Source organism: Dufourea novaeangliae, unplaced genomic scaffold (assembly GCF_001272555.1).
Source record: "Dufourea novaeangliae isolate 0120121106 unplaced genomic scaffold, ASM127255v1 scaffold21, whole genome shotgun sequence".
NCBI classification, from domain to species: domain Eukaryota; kingdom Metazoa; phylum Arthropoda; class Insecta; order Hymenoptera; family Halictidae; genus Dufourea; species Dufourea novaeangliae.
Window position 1 is genome coordinate 6,197,364 of NW_015373910.1, and position 25,979 is coordinate 6,223,342.

The window sequence follows — 25,979 nt, forward strand, 5'->3', positions numbered from 1 at the left end:
GATTCTACGCGTGTAAGCCGGGTGTCCTCGATCACTGGCATTGACAGGACAACGTGGCAGCCGTACCACGTGCAGTTTGACACGCGGTTGTACGTGCGTAGGGGCTGGGGGTATCCGTTCTGGCCGTGTGGGGGTTGCCCGCCGCCGGCGGCGGGAGTTCTTTTTCCCCTATTTTTTCCGTCCCCCACCACTGAGCCGGTCGGTCCAACCCCTCCTGGAACCACCTGGATCCGGTGTGTCAGCCCCGGTGACGTGCGCAAAAATTACTGAATGAACGGTGACGTCACCGGGCCGGCCCGCGTGAAAAGTGCGCGAACGGGATTCCTGTCCGTGTCAACCGTGTTTCGCCTCTCTATCTCTCTTCTCCCTTTTCCGCTCGTCTCGCCCCTATCAGTCCGTATCGTCTCCGGCGGTCCTCTTCTCGCGAATGTCCCAGCATTCCGGTGTCGCGTTTAATACTAGGAAGATTCGGTTAAAGGGCATCGAGATAAAGGCTCCTGGGGCAGGTTCGTTAAATGGATTAGGGATGGTAAAGGGTTGGTCGGGGCAGCGACGGGACCTTGCTAGACGCCTAGCGTTTCGACTGGCTCCTGGGACCGACCCTTTCCCGACGACGTGGAATCAATTTTTGGACCCTGGTGGTCGGAGGATTGTCCTTTTGTCTCTCGACACTCTCATGATCGTAATGGGACTGGTGGAAATTTCTGGGGATTAGAAGCTGGGGTGAAATTGCAGACTAATTCATTCACTTAGGCCACTTTCATAATCACAGGCACATATAGTTTGTGTATGTTTGGAGTATTCTGCAGGTCACTTTTGTCGGTACTCAGGTGTTTCTTGTGCTTGAAATATTAGTTGCCACAGGATTTATGGCTTTTTATTCAAATTGTATTGGGAACTAACCATTTATAGCCTGTAGTAATATAGTACAATGTCAATAACTGCCAGTTCCATTTCTGAAGGAACTATTATCTATCCTACATTATCAACTACCACATCTACCTCACAAACACAATATCTAGACTGACCACGCCTGAATCTTGCTGCTTGCAGGTCAATTCAAAAGGACACTAACTCCTCCACATCTACTAGCCACCCAGAAACGAAGTCTCACTAGAATCTCTCTACAACCATCCTTACCAAATCGTGCCAACATCATCAAAAACCCTGAGAAAGTCGAATGAAAACCATCAAGGCCTCTCAAGCTACAACACAATTATCCTAAGCCAAAGAAACTTGAAGACCTCTAGTCCCCTGAAGAATCTACCAAGATCACAACACCAGAAGTCCATCGAGACACTGGTGACCCGCAGATTGAACAAAGAAGCTGATCCAAAGTCCCACCGTCGGCAGCCAGGATGTCAGGCAAAATCGCCTGACCCAGAACGGTACCGTTCCACTGAAGTCACTCGAAAGTCGACGGGCGTTCCGTGTGCGTGAACCGAATGGAAGGATGTATCTTCCGGCGTTCTGACTGCCTATGGATATATTCGGCCGTTGCAACGGCGGCGGTGGCGGAACCACGGTATCCGGAAGCGGCGGCACCGGAGGAGGCAGCGCTGCCTCGGTGAGGGGGTCCAGCAACGAGTCCAGCTGTGGAGGAACGGCCAGCGCTGCCGTCGAGGGCGGTGGATCCAACGGTAGGATGCAGTTGACAGGAGCCTCGGCTCCTGGCACTGCCGCCTCGCCAGAGTCGGGTGTTTCCCCGTTGACCGATGCGTACACGAAGATGACCAACGACATCCTGGCGGAGAGGACACTCGGAGACTTCGTCAGCGAGCATCCCGGGGAATTGGTCCGAACAGGTGCGAAAAGAATGCAATTTCTGACCTAGAACTGGGTAGAACTTTATTCGAATGATACATAGTGAATTGCAATAGTATGTAAGACCTTCTTTCTGACCTTTAAACAGGTAATTAGATTAAATCCTTGAATGAGGAAAGCATTTTCATGTGTCACACTAGTATTTGACTTACATAACTGGCCGAAATTACAACTTTAAACTCAGATACAAATAAGAGCGTTTGCAATATTCTTCTAGGCTCGTGGAATGGTTTTGAATGTTGGAGGGACAGGGATATCATTTATGGATGCATGTTCGATAGGTTTACTTGAACGTTCTCCTTGAGTCAGGGATATCAAACATATCTATTTTTATGAAATTAATATCTATTATATAATATATTAATATTTACTATATATATATATATTAAAATCTAATTTATGAAATTAATTACATAAAACAATTTTAAATCTTGTTCTTTTGAAAGAACCTACATTGAGGTTTAAAGGGGCGTACTTTACAGGCATTTCCTTCTGTCGCAGGATCGCCCCATCTGGTCTGCAGCGTATTACCAGCTCACTGGAGGTCCAACAAGACTCTTCCGGTGGCATTCAAGGTCGTGGCCCTTGGCGAGGTCGGCGATGGCACATTGGTGACTGTTCGTGCTGGTAACGACGAGAACTGTTGTGCTGAGCTTAGAAACTCGACCGCCCTTATGAAGAATCAGGTGGCCAAGTTCAACGATCTTAGGTTCGTCGGGAGGAGCGGCAGAGGTGAGTCACGATACTCCGAAATTAACTTCAGTACTCCGTTTATACGACCTATGTGTCTAAAACACAAAGTCTTTACCAAAAAGTTTCTCCGTCAAACAGTTAAACCAGTCCGCGTAATAGAATAACCATTTTTCATTCGTGAGTCCCAATCTGTTGATTCTTCTCTAACAGCAGTATACAAAAGAACCCTATTATACTAAATGTGAAGTTCCTTTCTTACTCATCTAGAAGATTCCACCCTGCTTCTGCATCCGAATAATACCGCAAAAGTAACAAACCTAAACAATTAAATATCAGCCCGAAATTCTAAATACTCTCTAAATCATCTTTCACCTCGATCCGTCAAACTCCTAAATTTCGTGTATCCAAACTCGAATCTTTAAGTTCCTCCGGGACGACGTATCCCCTTCCTCTCTTCTTCATTCATGAAACTGCGAAAGTTGCTGATCCCCCCGTTGACAATCTCGCGGAAGAAACCGTGGAAGGTTGAGAGGGGATGGATCCAGGAAGTCCCGTCAAAGAATTCGCCGTAGTAAGGGTAGGTCGTGGACCGTCTTGAGACACCCTCGTTTTTCCTTCGGGAAAAGTGTTCTTCCGGTGTGGATGGGGGGGATTGGGGGTGGCAGCAAGCCGTGGAATTGGACGTTTCGCCAAGGGGGTTGCGGGGCTAGGGTTGATTGGTGTGCAAGCTGGATTCGAGGAGACGAGGACGAGCGTCTTTGGAGTGGGTAATGGGTTTTATTTGTCCGCATCGCCACCGTGAAACCTCCTCTTTACTTTCCTTCGTCGGTGTCGCTCCGTCGTTCGACGGAAAAGGACGACCGGGTCTCGAAGAAGGCGACGTCCCTGGAAACAGGGGCGGCCGATATTAATTGAGGTTTCAGTTGGCTTTTAATTAACGTTATTAGGGCTTCTGTTCTGTCGAGCCCATGTCTTCCGATGGTCGATTAGCTGACTGCTCTGGCGACCCACTTTGTCTACTCGTTTTCTTTTAACGACGGTCATACTCTTGGAAATTTTGATTCATTCCTAGATCTCGACATTGATCCTCCGTGGTCAGACTTCTTGAGTGTTTTATCATAGTCGCAGGGGGTGAAATTGACCACTGCTGACTTTGAAACGGTTGCCAGTTTTACAGTATACCTTCCACTGGTTTTGGAAAATTATGGAACATACTTTTAATATTGTAGAACATAGAATAACCGCGTTTTGGGAAAAATTTCAATGTTAACATATGTAAAAAAATATCGCGGAAGTAGGTGAAATTGCGGTCGTCTGGACCCCAGGCAACTACTGAGCCTTAATCCTCTTTATTCTACTGATCTCCTCTGTTCGACAGATTGTCACATCTTTTGTATATTTCGTTGGTTTTATTTTAGGACTTAATATTAACGACATATTATACTAAGTGGGATAACTATAATACCATTTTAAAATTGAGGGGCTTAGTGAAATAGTAATACTTGTAGGAAAAATAAGGTTAGAGTTTACTAGTGATTTTATAGTTATGATATACAGTATTATATTTGGTAAAATATAGATAATAATTTCTATTTTTTTAACAATATTCTACTTAATTTTGAACAGGTATAATGGGTAAATCGTTGCTTCATCTGATATTAATTCAGATTAAATCGAGAGTAGGATCGTTATACGCTGCGGGTTCGCAAAGCAGGGCGTTCGAAAATCACGGAATAGCTGAATTTTCCTATCCGGAACCGGATGGGGGAATTTTCCATTCGGGTATGGGGGGACGTTCGTCGAAGCGCGTCAGTCATTTGTCTGGGATTAGCCCTCAATTGTTTTCGTCGAGCGCGGAATTAACATAAGCTAGGATGAAGAATGTAAGAGAAGTGTCTCTCGTCAGGATTCCTGCGACTCCCCCGGGCTCCTTGAATATTCCCCTGGGAACCAATGTGCGCCAAACTCTAGCGAATCCTTAATGATCCTGCCGTTTGTCGAACTCAGGGACATTCCTGTGTATGGATGTCACAGGGTGGCTCCAGTCTATTCAGTACAAGAGGCTCTTGGAAATTGTCCTAACCGATTCGCGAAAAATAAATTCCAAAGTCAGCTTCCTGAAGGAAAAAGTACCTAGAATTGAGTTAGACATGAAGCTTCGTTATATATCGATATATCGATTACCTTATACGTCTATTACTTTTATTTATCGATGGAGGAGCTCCATCGATAAAAAACCGCTTGTACAGCCTTCATTCATGATATTGAATCGCTGAATATAAACTTGTCCAAATGATCACCAGCAATCGGATACCAATAAAGTGAAACTGTTCGATATTAGAGGCTTCGGTCACGCCGCCGATCGCGAAGAGAGGTGAAAAAAAGTGGATCGCGCGGCGTCGAATCGAAAAACGGAAGAATATGAAGAACATTAAGGGGACAAATTGAATTGGCACCGGGTGCAATTGGAAAGAGAGACAGCCGGGCGGAAGTGCATTGAGATCGATTTCCTGATAATGCTCGTTAGCATACGATTCTCCGGCGAAAATGTGGACCTGGGACGTGTATACGTACACAGAGACAGGACCCCCCGTTGTCGGTGCATCATGACCAGGCTGTCGGGGGCCGCTGTCGAGCCAATTAATTAATTTCAATTTTCCCCAAACGAATCGCAAATGCGCTATTGTACTCTGATAACGAATTGATTATGGTCAGGATGAACTGCCTGCAGCGACAACCGGACCACCTTGCCTCGTCCTACGAAATCAACGCCACTCCGTTTTGCACCCTTCGATGTTCGTCGACCCTCCGTCGTTCGCGACACGTTCGATTCGACGTTAGTAAAATATAATGGTTGGTGAATAAACAAGTGAAATTGCCTGTAAATATTCCACGTTGATCGCGCCTGCTGTTCTAATACACTGCGTGAAATAGTAGTGAAATTACCCTGAAATTTTCAATTCTTATGTATTGTGGTTGAAATCAAAACGAACCAGGTATACTGAAATCGTGGTGAGAAATAATATTTCTTGAGGAAGGTATAGATTGTATATTGTAGAAGAAACTGATTCGTTTTTATTTTAATAACGATATAAGATAAGTAATTTGGTACGTATTCTGGTGAAACAAATGTGACAGCCTTTCGTGAACAAAGGAAGTCATTCTAGTTATGCCCACGCAGTGTGTCAATGGAACATTTCCCTTCGTATACAAGATCAGACTGAAACTGGCGAAATTACTGTTAAAATATACACTGACGCGTATATTTATTTAATGTAAACTCTGTGATCCGATTATTATTGTTTTGTTCCTTCTTCTTTTCGCTTCCACCATCCCTATTTTACGTATTCCCATTTCTCTGAATATTACATTCACTGTGAGTTTCATGAAATTGAAACTACTTTGACCCTCATCCATCCCTTCTGTCAATTTGACACATTTTTCTCCCAAGAAATTTTATTCTGTCATGTATAGTTAAATTTCACGGAGGCTCCCTGACATTTATTTCAAAGAATTTGCAAATTTAACTATTTATCTTCATTATATTCATTTTTTATCACTGTGTTAATTTGACACCGAGGGGCAAATTAAATTTCGAACATGGTGGACCTATGAGGGTTAAAAAGGAGTGTGTATAAGAGTTTTCGGTTCATATTGAATCTATTTCGTTACAAACAAATGATAGGTTCCAGGAAGTCGATATTCAGCCAAGTTGAATACGATATTGCGTTGAAACCGCCGCATCCCACGGGAATCACTTAAAAGTGTCTACAATTCGAGGAAAACCGAGCACGTTAGTCGAGAGCTTTGTAATATCGATGATAAGCTATGGCCCGGTTCCTGCACGTTCGGCTGTAATGCCAGCTCCATCACTGGGAAGTCTACACCCCGAAGGTACCCGGCGGATCGTTTCCACCCCTTCAGCCCTAAGCCCTATAACGAGATAGATCATTTGAGCGCTTATAGTTTCAGCTGGGAGCAGACGGGTATCCTTCAACTTTGCTCTCGCGAATAAACCTTCCCTCATCCGGCGACGGACGCGCTGCGCGAAACACGTTGAAACAATTTCGATTGGGTGAACATTGGGAGCTACGATAAATGTTAACAATTTTCCACGTTGCAATCATCGTACCAATACTCTTCGAAAATTTCTATTGAGATAGAATCTAGTTTTTGAGGGAAGAAAAATTGGAAGAAAACAAGGCAAATGAGAACTTATCATTCTAATAATTGGAAATTCTTCATTTATAGTAAAATTGATATTAATCGAAAGTTTAGTTATCACTAATTTTCATAAATAAGAAATTGTTTAGAATTTGAGCACTCCTTGACATTTTGAAGAGGTTTTGACAATGCGTAACACGCCTTTAGACTTTAGATTCAGGCTTCGTTTAATTCCCTAAATTCTCTGTAATATTCCACTCCACATTCACCCCAGTTTACTATCCAAGAATTACAAGACATCGACGTATCCTCCATCGAACTCGAAGAAATAGAGAACGCTTTCTTCAGAAAATCGAAGAAAGCGTATGGGGTGGCTTCGGTATGGGGGAAAGGGGGGATGAAATAGTCGGACTTTTAATGGTTCCACGGCGACTGGCACCGAGGGTGATACTTACGTGTACCCACCAAACTGTGCAACCACGAACCCCCGCAATAGGTGAAAAGGTTTTGCCAGACCAGGAGGATGCCGTGACTTGCAGCAAACTGACGGGATCCCCTGCTGGAAAACGAGAAGCTCGCGTGGTGAACCACCGTGTGGCCACGCTCGACACTCGCCATTATTCCCCCGATGGTACCTCGCCCTTCCTTTCTTTCTTTCCTTCAGCCCACGTCAGCCTAGACGTCGAAGTGGAGGGGAAACTCGAGCTAATGTAGTCCCTCATATTTCAAATTTAGTAATAAGAAGTTACGAGACTTCACCTTAAACGTTAAATATTTTTATGTTAAATTTGGATCTTGGAATTTTAAATTTTACTTCTTCAAATTACGGAATAAATAAATTTTCGTTTACATTATACGAATATTGTACAAGGAGTGCTTCGTCTTCTGATAAAACTATGGTCTTTAGATATTCCCTGAAAGTAAATAATGCTCCAACGAGACAATCGACTCGATTTCACAACACGAATCACGCGAACGTGACGAACACGAAACCCGCCCAGTTTTAGGATCCTCCGTTCGATCGGAAAGGGCGAGACAGAGGAAGCCGCGCGCGATCAGCGATCCACCCCGGAGGTGAGAAACGATTGGGGTGAGAAAAATAGTGAACGAGGGTTGCACGCGGAATTGCGGTGAACCTCTGCGTGTGCAATCATTGTGTTTTGCGTGGAACCACTTTTTTTTACGCAACATTGTTCGCAATTTAACGAGGCATCCATCGAAGCATCCCCCTTTCGACTGCAATACCATCCCTCCACCTCGCTGCCAAATGAAGGCACGGAATTGTCCCTCTCTGATTTTAATGAAACTTCATATGCTTCTTAAGCAGTCAAAAATAAGTTATACGTATTTTTTTTTATCGGCCGAGACGCGACTTTAAGGGGTGAAACCACCCCTCGAAGTTTCGACCCGAAAGGGGGACATTTCCGTGCCTTTCCTTGCCAGAGGACAAACCATACCTCTCATCACGATTATCCGAATAAATGTCTGCTGCGGATCAATAAAAAACATTGGATTATAATTCAGTAGAAGCATCGTTGTACACCACGTTGAAAAATGAAAACCACCAAATAACCGTCGAAAACCTCGAAAAGATTCCATCGAATCGATTCGCCGCAGAATTTCCCACGAATTCATAATCAACACAACGGGCCGCGTAAAATCCCGAACAAACCGGTCCCGAGTTTTCGACTGTAATTACGCGAAGGGTTGTTTTTCGTGGGGATGACGGGCGTTTAATAGGCTTTTTAACATAACTCGACGCGCAACCGGTCCACTCGACTCGGACCGCGGCGGCTGGGAGCCGGCCCACCGTCACCGTCGACGACGCCCTCGATACATTACCGACGGTTAATTCGGTTACCACCGAGTTTCAGCCCCCCCCCCCCCCCCCCCACAATCGGTCCGCGCCGCGAATCGCGGATGCACAGAAAGAAAGAAAAAAATAATTACAATTTGTGGAAAACGGTGTTTGTTTCACTTTCGTCACACGTTTCCATCCACGGTTGTTGTAGGGAAGAGCTTCACGTTGACGATCACCGTGTCCACGACGCCGCCCCAGGTCGCCACCTACACCAAGGCCATCAAAGTGACCGTGGACGGGCCGCGGGAACCGCGATCCAAGACCAGTGAGTATCACTGTAAGCATTACTGTTCTTAATTATTATTTATATTGTATTAGAACGTAAGTGTCCTGGATGCAATGGACAAACAACGTTTGAAAACAGAGATTTTATTTCGGTTCGGTAGAAAGTTTAATGGTAGGTGTTTTGGGGTGTTATTTCAGTAACATTAGAGGACGAATCTGTTGTGTTAGACAAACGTTATAATTAGAAAGATTTTGTTCGTGTATTTAAGAGGTAGTATTGACGGTCGGTCGTGTTGTTGACAAGTCGTCCAACTATGTATTGGAAAATATGCAACTGTACTTCCAAAGAAAAATTCTAGCCTTCCAAGACAGTTACTAGCTTCTCAGAGAAAAGTTCCAGATGTCCAGAGAAAATCGTAGGCTTCCAGACAAGAATTTTATCATTCCAAACAGAACCTTCCCCTCAAGGGAAAGTTCCAACCATTCAAAGATGCCTTCAGAACGAACATCCTATCCTTTGCAGCTAGATCTAGTTAGCTAAGAAAATCTTAGTCTCCCAGAAACGATTCATCCGTCCAAAAAGGCACTGTACGTTCATTCGTCGCGACAAAAAATCGCAGTGTAAGTCTCCCGATCGTGTATGCTCCGTAACTCCTTTACAGCAGGGGGGCATTGAAAGCCGCAAGTTTCGGAATGGCCCATGGAGGGGAGGGCGGGGTGCGGTTCCCGCCGCTCGACCGTTACCTAACCGGCTAAGTTTCGCGCAATTGCCATTATTTATAACCGCGGCCGGCCGCCATAACATTGATAAAGGGCTGCGGCGTTTAGCCGCGGAGATATTGTGCGCCCCGGCGACGCCTACCAAGTTTCCTCCTCCTCTTCCTCCAACCCTGGTTGCTTCCCTCGGGGCCGGCCAACGGGTTCTCCGACGACTGCGCCCGTTTTCGAGACATACAATTACCGTGAACCCACGGGTTATTCGGGTGGGTCGACGTCGTCGACGCGGCTGCAGCCTGCTCCCCGCGAACTACCACCCTGCGGGACAGGGGGCGGTGTCCCCGAAAACGTCTCACGGTTACGTAAACCGCCGCGCGGAGAGCAAGGCATTGTGCTCGCGAAATTTACCACCACCCTCCATTCCCGCTGGAAGCCCTCCCTGTTTGCAAATCTTGTTCCGGACGTGATGGAGGGATTGAGCGATCGAAAACTTGGGCGATACAGGACGTACATGGCGGTAGTTGGAGATCTTGGTTGACTTGTGGAAGATTGGTCGTTAAAGGTGTTTATCGTATGAATGGTAAGGTAGATGCGATGGTCGAACCATGGGCGTTAAAGGAGGTCATGATAATTCTTGGGTTAGAGGTCTTTACTAGTTTATTGATAGGTAGATTTGAATATCGAAATTTGGATAATAGAGGAGATACCGATGGCTCTTGGGTTAGCGATCTTCGCGAAAGATGTCGATGAGACTTGTTCATGGAAAGTTTATCTTCAACGATGTATATTGTACAAATGGAAGGTGTGTTTGGAAATTCGCTATTTGTATCGTTAGAAGACATTAAAAGCTTCATTTTGAAACACGAGGGTGCTAATATTAGGTAGGTTGCTCTAGTTTTTTTTTCGATGTTTCAATCTTGGTCTAGCTTATGGCGTTGTGAACCGGGCGGTGCGTTACATCTTTTATGAAAACAAACTGTTTTCCCAGAATAAAGGGATCCAGCGCGAAGTCGAAGGGAAGCGGCGCTAGATGAAAGGGCTGGGTGGCCGTGGGTGGTCGATCGGCATTTCTTTGGATCGACCGCTTCCTCCTCTTTGACACGCTCCCTAATTTTATTACAGTCACATCCTCCGAAACAGTCGCCCCCTCATTAACTGTTATTACATAATATTTAGGGAGCTTGTCTATCATGTTCCTCTAATGTGCCAGAAATCTTCTGTTACCAGTAGTCTAATGTTTCTCCTGAAATATTACTTTGAAGTCTTCAAACAAATCATTATGTCACAGATTCAAAATACTTACTAAAAAAGAGTATTCCACTTTTGAAAATTTATAATACATTCTGGTTCTACTTTCAATTCAGTACAGTACGATTCTTATTGTGAATAAACACACATTCAGCAATATCTTAACAAGAAAAAAAAAGGATAACCCACCAACTGATTATCATTAATATTCATAAATATATTTAAAATAGATGCAGCTGAAAAATAAAAACAAAATTATCTTTATCTGATCTTAATAATTTATCCCTGAAGGGGTTAATCATTTTCAATCAATTCCACGTGGCTAACGATCTGTAGTGACCGTTCTCGCAGATTTTTCGTCGTCGACGTGGTAAGTGGCTCGGACCTCCTCGTGAGTCGTTACTCCCTTATCGATTTCATTGGACACAACCCCTTTACGCGGGCAGGGTGACTGCCAGGGAATTTCTCGAGAGTTAGCAGCTGCCAGCGACAGCTCCTCATTTCGTTCCGTCGCGTCCTCCCCCCGTCTCTGAATCGACGATCCCTCTTCGAACGCGCGAAGCTTAGCCTTTAGGCCGTTTTCAAGCTTTTCTAACAAAGAATGGATCGGTCCGAACGGCCGCGGCAACACCGATATCCCTTGGAACTTCCGCCTCCGGCGGATTCATCCTCAGAGGGACCACTGGAGAAGCGTAGCCTCCTCTCGATCAGTTTCCTTCGCCCTCCTCCCTTCAACGTCCTTTCTGCGGCGGCCACCTTTGGCTGTGGGACGAGGGTAGAATGTGTAATGAATTGCTTGTTTAATTAATTACGACCCTCGAGCCAGGCGCCCTTCGAGTTTTCTAGGCCCGTTTCGATGGAACTCATAGGACTGATTTATCGTTCGTTGGGGTATAGGAGAGGCGAGAGTTTGTTGTTCGATCGTAGCACTGCGATGGTGGTTCGAGTACTCGATCAGCTGAACTGTGGATGGTTATAAACATCCAGATTTCTGGGGATTTACTGATTGGAACTACTACTACTACTAGGACTACGAAGACGTCTTTACAAAAGAAAATTCCCTCTTGTCGAATTGATGCTAGGAAACAATTAAAATATGATGCGCAAGTGTCTTCACTGTCCTTACCGCGCCTCTCAGTTCAACTGTAACTTCAACTCAAGTCAAATATTCTTTTTAACAGCTAAACATTCACAGTGGGGTTAAAAAGATCCACCTACATTCCAATACAAAGCTTCAAATCAACATACCACGATAAAAGTAGAAACTAATAGCCTCAGTCCAAGTATTCCACAATACTAACCCAGATCAATCCACCTAGATCATCTTCCGTCATCACAGGAACTGGTCGAGATCGTTCCCCATCCGTGCGAATGAACCGGACACCCCCCCCCCGACCTTTGACCTAAGGAAGCCGTTCGCAAATTTCTTCTGGGCTCTCGCTGCGAAACGTACGAATCGGCGGTCGTTTAACGGGGATCTCGTTAGCCCCGGGTACTGCAGGTTTGTAGTCCGGAGTCGCGCCCCCATTGTGTCCCCAGGATCGAGGCAGCGTACCCTATTCAGCAAACCGGCGGGAATTTCGGGTTGCCGAGTTAGAATTAGGGCTTCGATTGGATTATCAGGAACGGCGGGGGTCTGGCAGTGCTCGTGTCTCTCTCATACATGCATGTACACTCTCTCTCGCTATCTCTGGGTCCCTCCTGGCTTTGGTCTCCAGTGCCTTCCGTGGCAGTGTTGGTTCGTAGATTTCGACGGTTCAGGAAGAGGGTTGGAGGGACGCTTCAGCCACCTATCGTATAGGGACGACAGGGGGGACCTAGCCTAACCTAAACCGACTGCTACTGGGGGGTGGCCGGCAGCCTCGTCAGATAGGACGGTCGTCGCCTGTTGGGACGTCTTTAATTGGGTTGGCGACACCGTACCCGGGAAATAAAATGAATCGGTGCCTCTACGTGTGTCTCTTCCTACGGGCTCTGCCCCTTCCCCTTTATCTCTCTCCCTCGTGTACGCCGTTTAGTTTCGAGCCTGCTACCTTGTCCCGACCCAATCCTGGACACTGTCGGGTGAACGACGCCCGGGGAAATGAGAGTGTACTCGATACTGTGTACTGGAGACTTTTCCAGTCGATACCGGTGGGATGGTAACGGTTTGTGGAGAATCGTAGGTGAATTTTCAGTGATCAAGTCTACTTGGGCTATTGGTGACGTTAATGGGGATTCGAATCATGTTTTGGGCGGTGTTGATGCTTGGTCTTTGGCAACTGGTAGTTCTCAGAATGGAGAATAAGGGAATTGATCATAGTCTGTGTTTTTAGACTTTGGTATTTATTTCATTCGAAATGATATATAGTGAAAAGAAATTAGGCAGGACTTGAGATGAGAGTGTCAATATTCATTACACAGCTACCTCGAGATCAACCTCTTCAGACCCAGTGGACATTACAATGTACAATAATCTTAGAGTTTTTTTTATTTGTAGATCTTATTTTTAGAAAATACTGTATGTATATTGCAATATACAAATGAATTAAAAAAAAAACGTAAAATACCTTGAGAAGAAATCCTAAAATTATTATGCATCACAAAGTGCACTGGATCTGAGGTGGTATGTTAAATACTGTTACAATCTCATGAACAACAGTGTAGGTCTACTTTAAAAGAGAACTAGCTCCACACTTCCTTAAAGGTCTGTTAGGTCTGAAGCAAACAGTTGCCCACCAGATTCTATTCTGAATGCAATCTTTTTATTATAAAATTAAACGTCGATATGTTCTTTACCAATGGTCAGAATCCACGTATCGTCTTAATAATCATTCAGGACGAAGCAACTTGGAGGAACGAACAACTGGAATCGCAGACGATTGCTGCGAGTATCGTAAGTCCATTGGACAGGCGCACGGTTGATCGCAGTGTTGTCTCTTTTAGGGCAGCAGCAGCAGTTCCACGCGTTCGCGTTCGCCTCGCAGAGGGGCGGTCCGTTTTTCGCCTCGCCGCTGGTGGACCCCCTGCAACCCTTACCGAATCCTCTTCAGCCGTTGCCGAGCCCGCTGCAACCGCGGGACCCGTTGTCATCCTTCAGGCACGCGATGCCCGGTAACTGTCAGAGTGAGTATCCCAATAACCATCTTATCTGCACAATTAAAGTCGAACCTCGATTCACGATCGTCCACCTCAAAATCACCATTTCGAACACTGACCATTATCCATTTACATTCCAATACAAAGATTCAAAGCAACATGCTTGAACATGGAATAATTACAAACACAGCGAAACAAGAATCACTTTTTATAAAATAAGATTCAATCGATTAGGAATGCCATTTTTTCCAAAAAGAGGTGGCGAATCGTTTCCAAAATGAAATTCATTCCTGATATCGTAAGAAGAAAGCTCCCACCCCGGAAGCTGGGAATATTTCCAAGCGCCAGACACCGGGGCTGGCCTCCGTTGGATACAGCCGAAGCTTTCGGTTAGGCTTGCAAGCTAGCTTCTCGGCTCTAGAGGCGGAAACCGCAAGCCTGTTCAAAGCTAGATTAAATATTATATTAAAGGGGTTGCCACGGGAGCGGCGAGCACGTCAGGGGCGGCTCGTCGTTTCGGGGTGGTAACTCCCTCCCCCCTGACTGCCTCTGTACGTTTGCAACCGGATTCGCGAATTTGCACGCGAAACGTCACGAATCCCGCAGCCTCGACCTCCAGTTTCTCCCTCAACCCTTTCTCCCTGGAAGAATCCGGAAGCTTCTCCGACCGCGTCCACAGACGACGGGAATAAAATCTCTTCTAAACGAGAGGTCGACCGTAGAAAATTTGTTGCACGGGAAATAAATTATCGCGCGAGGGATTTATTCTCGTCTTGTTGGAAGAAATCCACGGTGGAAAATATTTCGTCAGGAGGGGTGGGGGGTGGATGGTCGATTTAATGAGTCGCCTTCTCTGATCTGAACGCGATAACGCGGAAAATTCCCCGATAAAGTATCAAGCATGCCGGGTATTTCCTTTATTAACTTTTTTTCACCCCCACCACCCCCTGCATCGGACATCGATAATTCGCGTCAGCGCGTCGCTCGATCCTAACGCGATCCGACTGCTGGTCTCACGACGTCTTTCTGTGAATTTGGTAATGTCAGTGGCTGGTCTAAAGCAGGGTTGATGATACTGACGATATGTATATTAACCCCTTGGCATACAAATAGGATGTTTGCTAAAAATACAGTTTAATATATGTAGCTCCACTTAACCCTTTGGCTGCGAACCATTCGGAAGATTGGTGTTATAGATGAACGATGCTTTTTTTGCTAATAATTAAAGAAATATCTAATTATTTTTAGACATTTTCGAATATGTAACAACTGTGTGTAAAACCATTCCGTTAATACATTGAAACCATCTTCCTAGTTTTTTCTGAATATTTTATATTACGAACTAAATATTACAAGAGTGTAATTATTACGAATATTTCATACTATCAGTTAATTCACCGTAATTTTAACGGCGGTAATCGATGGTAATTAATATGGATAGTGAATTCGGTGGTCATTAGTCGAAGCTTCTTGCGCGACGATCCGTCCGGGGAGCCCGTCGAAAATTGAACGAACGAGCTGAAAGCATGCTGGGTTGCAGTATTTAGGGTTAGGCTCTCCTCCTCGTCACGGGGGCACCCAGTTGCCGCCGGTTCGAGGCTAGCTCGGTTATTTGAGTTGGCCAGAGCCACGCGGGGATGACCAACCCTTTGATCTCGACGCAGCCTCCCTCCGTTTTCTGTCCGGCTGCACCCCACCTCGCCAAACCGTGCTCTCTCGGACCTTTCTACCTTCAACCACCCCCGTCCCTCTCTCCCTCCCCCGTAACTCATTGGAAAATCTATCGGGGATGCTGCCTATATGCCGCAAAAATAAATCCAACCCCAGCAGGGGCAGCAAAAGAAGAAGCAGCCCTTCGATGTACATACATACTCGCAAAGTGATATAGATTGTCGAATAATACAGCCTCGTCGCGTTTTATCCTCATCTCCATTCGTTCGCGACTGCAAGAATTGCCTTTGCATTCTTTGAAACAGTTTAACGGTATGGTAGATATCTCAGTTACTGTCACCTCAGTTTGGAACATAATATTATTTAACCCCTTGCCTTACGATTTTTTACTGTACCCTGAAAAATCCCTTTACCGTTAATAATTTCCCAGATACAAAAGGAATTTTATTTCTGGAGCAAGTGTAACATTTACTCTAAATCTGAAATATTAATACCAGTGAAACAGAATTTCACTTCGACTCAGAAAAAAATGAATAGTATACATATATGATATCTAATACATTATAAGGCAAGGGGTTAACATCCCTTTATGGGGGATATCGATTAAAAACAAAAATAAAAAAAATAGGGGATATGTATTCTGATACACGAACGAGCCCGAATCTCTTCAGACATGTCCCAGTTCGGTCTGACTGCGAGCAATTCATGGGGTTACGGAAGCACGGCTGGTTACGCTGGTTATCTTCCCGGCCCTTTATCGTCGTGCGCGGCACAGGCCTCGTTCCCACCCCCGCCTCCGCCGCCGCCGCCGCCGCCGCCATCGTCGTCGTCGTCGTTGGCGTCTTTCGCGGGGACCGCATCCATGAACACGCCGACGGCGCCCGATTCGACAGCGGGTTCCACCGTCACATCCGGCACCCAAGCTGGATCCACGGCGCAGCAGGATGCGTTCTCAGCGGTATCCTCCTGTAAGTCTCAACGCTTTCCTCATTTCCTCGTGTAATTGACTCGTTTATGTATAAGTACGTCCGCTCATTCGACGCCTACGAATAGGGTACATATACAGGTATTCCAACACTGTAGGTATTGTTATTGTTTATGTTCGTACTGAAGAAATATCTTTTTTTGTACTGACTATTTTTTCTAAAACTGGACATTATAGTGTCGGTGTAGTAAAATGTTCCTTGGGTAAATTAAAACAGAGTAGTTGACTTGTAAAAATGGACGGTAGGTCTTTGGATTTTTCTCGGAGAACACATTTGGGTCTTTTTAAACTATTATTTGTACTTTAACTACTGTATTTAAGATTATTTGTATTTTAAGTTCATCGACAGAAGAGGTTAACTATGAATTGTACTTTGACGTAATCGGTTTCTCATTAATGAATTTGGTTACATTGGCACGCGACCCGACCCATAGAAATTACGTTCATGCGTGTATTCCATTAAGTTGATAATATAATATTGAAGTATTTACTATGCACAAACTATCATACAGAATGAACGAAGAGACTCCAAAGATGCTGTAAAATTAAGCAGAACTGATCAACTATCCTTATAATTTATTATAACGAGGTAAACTTTCAATTGAAAATGCTACGTAGAGGAATTTAAATTGTAAAAGTAATCTACCTGGGGAGATAGCGTAGAGCGTCCCTTTCATAATGCCTTTTGTCTTATGTCGATATCTGAAACCGTTCCCGAGATATAGAACCGCAAAGTTTGCATTTAAAATGCACTGGGTGCGGGGGATGAATGGAGCTCGAATTCTTCAAAATTATCCTGACCTACTTATTTTCTGGGAATTGCGTACGCTAGACAATAGTAGTGAAAAAAGAAAAAGCTGACGCAGCGTCGGTCGCGCACGTGGCCTCGGGAGTAGGTCAGTAAGGAGCGAACGAGAGGTCCGACTGTGCGACAAGAACAGAGATAGTGAAATATTAAAAAATTGTTTCCCTTTGCTCGATGATATCTCGGCGACGGAAAGACGTAGCGATATGGAACGAAAGCCACTTTAAAGAGGAGGTTTTGTCACTTGCAACAACGCGCGAAACAGTAATAAAATCGTTATTGTTTCGGTGTAATAATTGTTTAAATTTTTGGTAATATTAATACCGGTAATTGGAATATTTGAAGGGGTTTTACAACGAATATGTATTCTTTTCTGCAATATTTTGCTAATATTCATCTTTAACGGTTTTCTAGTTAGTGATTTATGTCCATATTGATAGTAATAATGTTCACAATTGTTTATTTTGTGGATTATTGATTTTTTTTTAGTAGCTTGTAACTTCGGCCACGGTGAACTCTGATGATTATTGATTCTATGAAAGTAATATGATATGTATATTTTGAAAATATGGAACAACTTCAAAAAGGCCGGAAAAAAATTTGACTCTAACACAATATTTGAAATATTCTACATCTTATATACAACACAATGCACAACTACAACGTAAACTCATTCTATGGAACTTACAAATTACTTAACTTACATTTACTCAATTTTATACAAATTCACAATTTCAGATACCAATATATAAAAATTCAAATGGGACAGACTCTTGAATTCTACTCGACTGGCTTTCCTACATTAATAATAACACATACATAGTATTGCACTTTACTAGAACCTTCATTTTATTGCGTTTTCCAAGTTCTGAGACCCTATAAATCCATAAACATCCGCAGTCTACACAATCACACTACTTTCACTGTCCGTGAATCTTCCATTTCTCCCAGCTTGAGCACAAAAAGTACACAAACGTGAACAATTAAAAGAGAAACAGATACAAACAAGCTTCTGACTCACCGAAACTTCTCTCACATAAACACCTAAAATTGCCACCTCGTCAAAAAACACCCCCAAAAACAAGAGCTGTATTTCTTCCTCCCAACCACAGTGGTGCCAGACTCGACGACGACAGGTCAGTCTGACCCTCTGGACCCGTTGAGCAGTCTGATGTCCGGCACACCGAGCCAAAGGTACCAAGACTACGTCTCCCCTAGATCGCTGTCCACCGACTCGAGTACCACCGAGAGCCCAGTTCACGAAGAGCAGGGTTTCGGTCAGAACTACGGCAACTACTTCCCGACGCCCGGTGTGTTGCCTAGTATACTCTACTCCCAGCTGTACGGGAATCAGTTCCAGAACAGCGAGAGCCCGGAGCAGAGAGCGGTCGCGGACAGTTGCAGCGTGAGGCAGGAGGAAGTCAGACCGGACAACAACGTCTGGAGGCCTTACTGATACCAAGAGTCCGGTATATCGTCGAATGAGCCTCATCTCTAAAAAAAAAAAAGACAGGTGTCTTAATCAGCAGCCAAGGTGACGTTGCTCCTCGATCGGCAGACTGTGATTTGTGGGACACGCTGGCTCGAACGACCGAGCGAAAATTGCTAAAAAGCTACTCTAGTTGGGCATTAACAAGAACACAAATAGACTAATCTGGTGCGCGTTCGACGGTGTTAAAGAGTGCACGCCGGTCGACTGATCATTTTCACTGGTTGTGTCTCAACGAATCTTCTAGACCGGGCTGATACTTGTAATTAAGAGAGAGAAAGTTGATTGAGAGAAAGAGAGAAAACGGGTATAGTGTGCAATATGGCGGGAGTGGACGTGAGCGTAGGTCGCGATTTCGGTGATTGTGACGATGATGATGATGTATATAACACTGTACATAGATAGAGCATTGTCGTTTCATCGAGTCATTCATCACTGTCGACGGACTACGCGATGTGGGGCGTACTGGTGCGTCGTGGGGGTGGTTCACGGTTGAGTGAACGAGTCTTTGGGACTTGGTTATTTGGTGTTGCTCGGCCTGGAGACCGGTTCTGTGATCTTAAGCTTATCTAATCTTGTTATAGTTCGTTTGAGAATGTTATGTAATAATCATTCTCGTGGATATGTGAAGGGACTACGTCGCGATACGCTTCAGTCGTGGAGGAAGAGTGCTCTCTAGACGGATGTCAGACATCAGTGTGAGACTCTCAGGGTGTTTTGAATTTTTGTTTGGAAGATCGATTGTAATTTAGCACGTTGACTGCCAGACCTGTGAACATTTTTGGGGACTCAGGACCCTTTTTCTAAATGTGAGGAAAAGTATGTAATATAAAGATTTAACCTAATTTAAATTATTCTATTGTTTGATGACTACTCCATACAGGAAACACGAACATTTCTTCCTTTTGGTGATAATTCTATTGCTTTCATTCTATTCCAGGCCTAGTCTATTATATTTTATACAATACCATACTATGATAATTAACCCTTAACTAGTAAGTAATAACAGAAATTTTATTACTTATTTATCACATGAATTTTATCACCTACTTATTACACAACCAGTTGTTTTGCATTCTCACGTAAAAAGAACGCCGAAATAAAGAAGCATCGCTTTAAGTAACTATTCAATAAGAATAAAATATTTTAAAAATATTCTTGGGGTTCCTCAGACCCCACTGGTCAAATTAAAGGGTCACTTTTTCAATACAGAACTGGAAATAATGTCACGTCCGACTGAAATGGCAGTAAAAATGTTAAATTCAAGATCGATCTTTAAGTTACATCGTTTCGCGTCCAGGACGAGCAAAGCAGCTTCCGTAGTTCGTACGCGCAGCCATGGAATCGCCGCGCGACGCACCTTCTATTTCTTTCGATTATGTTTTCATAGTATAAAACGCGATCGATTTGACTGAGGACTCGTGTGCAATAATCGTTCGAACGCGGTGAAACGCGCGGCCAAAAAAAATTACTCGACCGAGATTAAACGACGCTGGTGTCACGTTCGTGTCGAGTCGACGTTAAGAAAAGAAAAAAAAAAAAAGAAAAAAATGGAAAATAATATCGAATGCTCGCGTGCACGAAGGAGGGAAAGCTTCTCGCGATTCAACGAAGAAAAAACCCCCGTCGCCGCAGCGTCGGCGACGGAACGCTTTCACATCGAAAATTCCCCCCGTTGGAAACGAAAAACCGAAAAAAAAAAAAGAGAGAACCGAAAACCGGTGTCCACGGTGTCCGATCACGGACGGCCGTGGCTCATTCAACGCGTCGACGACGATTTATTCGTGTTTTTTTTCCCCCTCCTATCCGCGCCGACGACGAACACTCTGCATTTTCCCCCCCAAGAATGATTTCCGATATACATATCTACCGACCTATTGTTATCGTAGTTTTTGACCGAGTCGAAATAAAAGTGTATTTCAAAATATGATCGACGACGTGTCTCTCTGTTTCTCATGGTTCCACAGATCCCGGTTATTTTTTTTTTTTTTTGTTATCTTCAATGTGGTCCGAATATCTAACCATTAATCTTTTTATTATTACTGAAGATAAATATCCTTTAGATCCTGATACTACCTTGGAAATTAATTCATTTTTTTACTCCTCTATTATTCAAGCTTTCTCTATTTACACTAGTTTAATTCATTTAAAAATCCAGTATTCTAATTTTTTCGACAAATACAGCGACTCACAGATTTATTCGCATACTTTCGACAGAAACAAGTAAGTGTACAAATTGTTTATAAGGTTCTTATTTATTGGTGTTACTGTCAAATTCCACCAATCTTCCCTAATAAATGTTCCTGGATATTAAATCAAAATTTCCGATTATCGTATAATTTGATTAAATAAATATTACAGTGTTCCACGAAAGAATTTGTGAGTCACTGTGTATCATCTTCTGCAGTCTTTGATTTTTTTTCCATGTACAATTAATCGAATTTTCAGCTGGTCAAACGGTGAGTTTCACCAACAGTAAAGAAACACAATCAGAACTTGCAAAGACTGGGCGTATTTACAGACGTGTTTTTCAAGAGCACCGTCGAAAGTCCTGAAATCAAAGGGTTAATCGCTTTACGCTTCGTCGTAGTTCAAACTTTGGTCCATGGCCCGCGGGGGTTGGGGATCAAGGGTCGACGATACCCTCGGTGGCCGCAGAAAGAAAAAAAGATACATAAGATCGGTGTTCTTAATGACGTTTCCATCAGGTAAAGGGTTACACAGGTAACGAGACGAATCTCTACAAAGCTCTTCCCCCAAAGCCGCCGCCGCTTCCAAAGGATCCTCGGCCCCGACGGAGCTGCGTGTATGTAAATTCGCAAAAGATTTAATTAAACGTAGACCCCGAGAGGAAGACTCTCCTCTCTCCCCGTTGCTGGTTCTGGTACGAGCCGCGCCCCGCTAACGAATACACGTACCGAATTCAGTGTTGCAAAGCGGTTGGCTCGGATATTAGCGATCCTCGTTGATTAAATTTTAAAGCCTGGCTACGCTCTGTCCATGTTGAATCGTTCGCGAATTAGAGGGTTGATCGATCTCTCTGCACAGAAGTTACGGGAAATGTCCTTGAAGGGTTTGGAAACGGAGAAGGGCGAATCGTAGAATTTTATATTTTAAGAAAGAGAAAGATTATAGTCTTGCATGCATATGGGACACTATGTTCAAGATAGTTGACCCCCTCTCATAACGGTAAAAATAACTCCATTGCTAGTATTTCATTCATCGAGGATCACTCTAATACCAATTAACCCCCATTCCAATTTCTATTTTCTCTATTACAAAAATCTACCATCCCCTCGATCGTACCCATCCCCGTCAAGACCCAAACCCGTTCTCCTCTTCATCCCTCCGTTCCATCCCCTACAGCCACGCGTGTAACAGTAAAACGTCGGGTGGGGCACTAAAAAGGACGGCGTTTTTGCTGCGTGTCGCGGGCAAACCGGCCGCAGAGAACGGTGTTTATCGGTGTTTCGCGAAGGTAACGTCGGCCAGTCCTGATGGACACATCACGGTGGCACGGAACGGCGGCGGCTCGCGTCGTTTATACGCGGTGCCCGGCATAATGGAGCGGAGTGGAGCGGAGAGCACGGATAATGGAGTATGAAGAATAGCGTGCGGTGAACGTCGGGGGATAGTCTCCGCCACCCCTTTTCGCCCTCCGGCTTTTCATCCGCCACCCTCAGGCTCCCTCCTCACCCCCTTCAACCCTCTCTTGTACCACAGCTTTTCTCTCTTTCCCTCGTCAGGAAACGTTCCACGAGGGGCGGACGGGTGGGGGGATGCGAAAGAGAGAGGGTTCGACGAGGACACTCGTTGCCCGAACGAGGGACACGGCTCGTTGGCTCGACCAGTTGCCCATACCGATTTATTGTCCTGCAGTCGAGCCGCATTACCAATTGCCGGTAAATTCAGCCGTGTCATCGGACCACCACGGGCACGCGATTTTTCGTGGGCTTCCGTTTTCTTCAACGGGGCAAGGAGCAACCGTGAATCAACCGGTGGGAACAATGTGAGAATACTCGAATCGGATTGTATAGGGTCATTGTTTCGCAGTCTTGGGAGATGAGGGGTTGCTTCCTGGTGGGGATTATGAAGAACGAGATTCATTTTGTAGATATGGGGGACTAGATAGAGGGAAAATTATCGTTAGATCGTTGGGAGGGGTGGGAGGTGTCTGCGTGCAGAAGTGGTGAGCGTAGGGCACGACTGGTTTCAAAAAATTTAAATTGAACAATTCCACGGAAAACAATTTTTCAGACCACTGCCAGACTTCAATTTTAACAGGGGTTTGTAAGATGATAGTTTACAGGTTCATAATTGTATATGTGCCGCTAATTACGAAACAATAATATGAAAACATTTCTGTAAATTATTTAATTGACTTAATTCATCATTATTGGCATATATTTAACCTTATAATTCTCAAAACTTTGCGGGAGCCACCTTAAACGAGACACCCTGTATACATACATATGCGACAATTCAAACGATTTCAACTTCCAAATATACAATCTCTATCGTTATCGATTTAAACATCGTGTAACAAGTTAACCAACTCCGTCATTGGAAACAGTCTATCCTACCAACAGATCCACCCCCATCCGACACAGACATCATCCACGGAGCCCCGTGAAAAAGCAAACAAACACCGAAGAGCGAGAAAATCCCGCAGAGCCCAAATAAAAAGCCTACTTGAAACTCGAAACCCTCTTCACCGAATTCCGCGGCGCGATCGCGCGAGCCAGCTTCCGAGTGTCTAGCCAGAGACGTGAGTGAAGGGAGTGTGGGAAACGAGGGTGGAAAAACGCGAACGAAAAATGCCCCAGAGCCCCACATACCGCCGTGGATCGAAAGCAACACGCCGCGTACAACCAACCTCTCTCTCTCTCTCTCTTGCACACCTTTTCCACGCATAGAGCACACGTGGCGTTCATCGTAAACGCTCCGCCGCCCCGCTTTGGCCAGCGCGGAAGGGTTGGTCGTCCGTTGGGGGAGGGATTGGTGGAAAGAGGGGTGAGTAGTCGGTCGTTACACGCACCGGTCACTGCCACCCCCGTCGGCTATCGCCGGCACGACGACGACCAACCAACTCACCCCCCCCCCCCATCCACCCCTACGATGCAAAATCACCCTTTGTCCCGGTCTCTCGATGGGAAATTACTTTTTGTCCGTCGATTACGGGGTGAATTTTCGGGCAACGAGACCCGATCATTTCGAACGAGATACGGGGCTCTGGTTCGAGATATTCTCGCCCCGTGGGAGGGGAGATCGGCTTCGTTACCGACCGCTTTCCGAATAAATCGCGCCGGGCCAAGTAACGGTAACTCGATAATGGGCCGCTTTGAATTCATCCCCGAATGTTTTTCTTTTTTTTTTTTTTTTGTATCCGTTTGGTCTTCTTTTTAACCGTCTCCTGTTGTTAGCCGAATGTTTTGCGCCTGCTAGTGTTTGTGGATGATGATGCAGTCGAAGGGTTGGTGGGTTAATTTACTGGTGAGGGGGTTGCGGTAGCGGGACTGAAGGTTGGATAGAGATCTTTTTATATGTACTATGTTTCATTGAATTGTTTAAACGGTACTGGGAAATTTTTTTTATTTGAAGGCCTGATGAGGGTGGCCCATATAATTCCTATAAATATTATAGAAGAATGTTGATGCCAAATATGGCCAAAAAAACGAAATAAATTGTGCCTGGCTACGTACGGACTTTTTCACTGTGACAGTTAGGTGCAATTTTTGATAATGAAAGTTCTACTCTCGATGCCGCGATTTTGAACCCGGTGAAAGTCGACGTTACGATCTCGTACGAATCTGAAAGGGTTGGCGTACAGGGTGAGTAGCGTCTTGACGGCTCGCGGATCGCACGAGGACAGGCCAGAAATAAGTAAGACTTGACGAAGTGCGCCCGGGGGGCTGCAACCCTTGATTACCAAGATCTTCATCTACATGCTAAACATCGTTCCTCAGCTCCGTCTTGAATACTCTTGTACTTACGTATGTATCTAGATTCGCAGTCTGCAGAGTCCCCCCTACCCAACCCCTTCCTCTTCTCTTCTCAACACCACCCTCTGTCTTCCACCCCAGAGTTCCACCCTCTTCGGTCTTCCTGCTACCCTGCGGAACACGTTCACGTACCATCTATATGATGTTTGCTTAGATTAAATTAACCGACCGTGAGCTCATCCTTTGTTCTTCCTACTGTCGGCCCATCCCAGGAACGCACCCGCGAGGGAGGCTAGAAAAGAGGGTGAGACCGGAAGGAAAAAAATCTTCTCCCTCTGGAAAAGACCTAGTAGACTGGGCGTTGGTTTTTCAACTACTGGAATCTTCCTTTCAAGCAGTTTTTTAACCGAGGGTCACTCAGGTGTGGACACAGTTGGTGTTTTGAAAGAAATTTTCTGTAATTTGATATTTTATGAATATATTGAATTTGTAATGAGTAAGCTGTCGAAGTGAACATATGGTTGATTTAATGTGTTTGTAGTAAATGATAATTATGGAAAGAATAATCGTTATTGCAATGGGGAAGTTACTGAAAATTTTGGAATTATGTGAACTAAACTCTATGCATATTTTAATTTGAGAATTTTAAGTCAAGGTTTGTTGAGAATTGGCGAAGATACGTTGGTTAGGAAGGAGAGTTCTTGATATTACTTTGGTGGTTTCCCCTCTGTCGGGGATTGAAGGAGGCGAAGGCGAGGACAAAAAGGGTAGTTTTCTTCAGCTTCAGGCGCCATCCTTCTTAGTGGCGATCCGATGTACTAGTTACTTCTTAAAAGGAGGCGCCACTTCTTTAAGAAAGCCGTCTTATTCTTTCCCTTTCTTACCGACTTGTACCTTGGAATTCTTTCCCCCCTTTTTATCAACTTCTGACACGTTCGAATGGTAAATACATCTTCTTTTTTCTATCAACTATCACTATGCCACTTTTTATTTCCAGTAATATTTTTCATCAGAAACTATTAGCGAAGTGACATTTCTAATTAAATTGTAAAGATCTCCTAAAAGTTGAGTTTGGTTTTTTAGGGATTAATTGATTCTATATTCCTCCAAGAAAAATTACTTTCAATGTTTAATCAATCTGCGGTTAAAAAAATTCCAATTTCTGGTTATTCGTTAGCTCGTCTCGGTCCGATCTTTACCGACTCTTTCGCGAGCTGCCTTACCACGGGGGTGGTGGAGTCGACTTTCTTAGGGTCGGCGAGAAGAAAGAGGGTGAG

The 25,979-nt window shown here is 44.6% G+C and overlaps 1 protein-coding gene across 1 annotated transcript; it reads left to right on the forward strand.

Annotated features, from left to right (window-relative positions):
- The first annotated feature begins 1,480 nt into the window (after positions 1 to 1,480).
- On the forward strand, positions 1,481 to 18,727 carry LOC107194147 (runt-related transcription factor 1-like). The gene is made up of 6 exons (XM_015583713.1): positions 1,481 to 1,805; positions 2,326 to 2,556; positions 8,694 to 8,819; positions 13,643 to 13,837; positions 16,153 to 16,449; positions 18,384 to 18,727. Exons 1-6 carry the CDS (start codon positions 1,481 to 1,483, stop codon positions 18,725 to 18,727), a joined length of 1,518 nt encoding a protein of 505 aa, XP_015439199.1.
- The last annotated feature ends 7,252 nt before the right edge of the window (positions 18,728 to 25,979 follow it).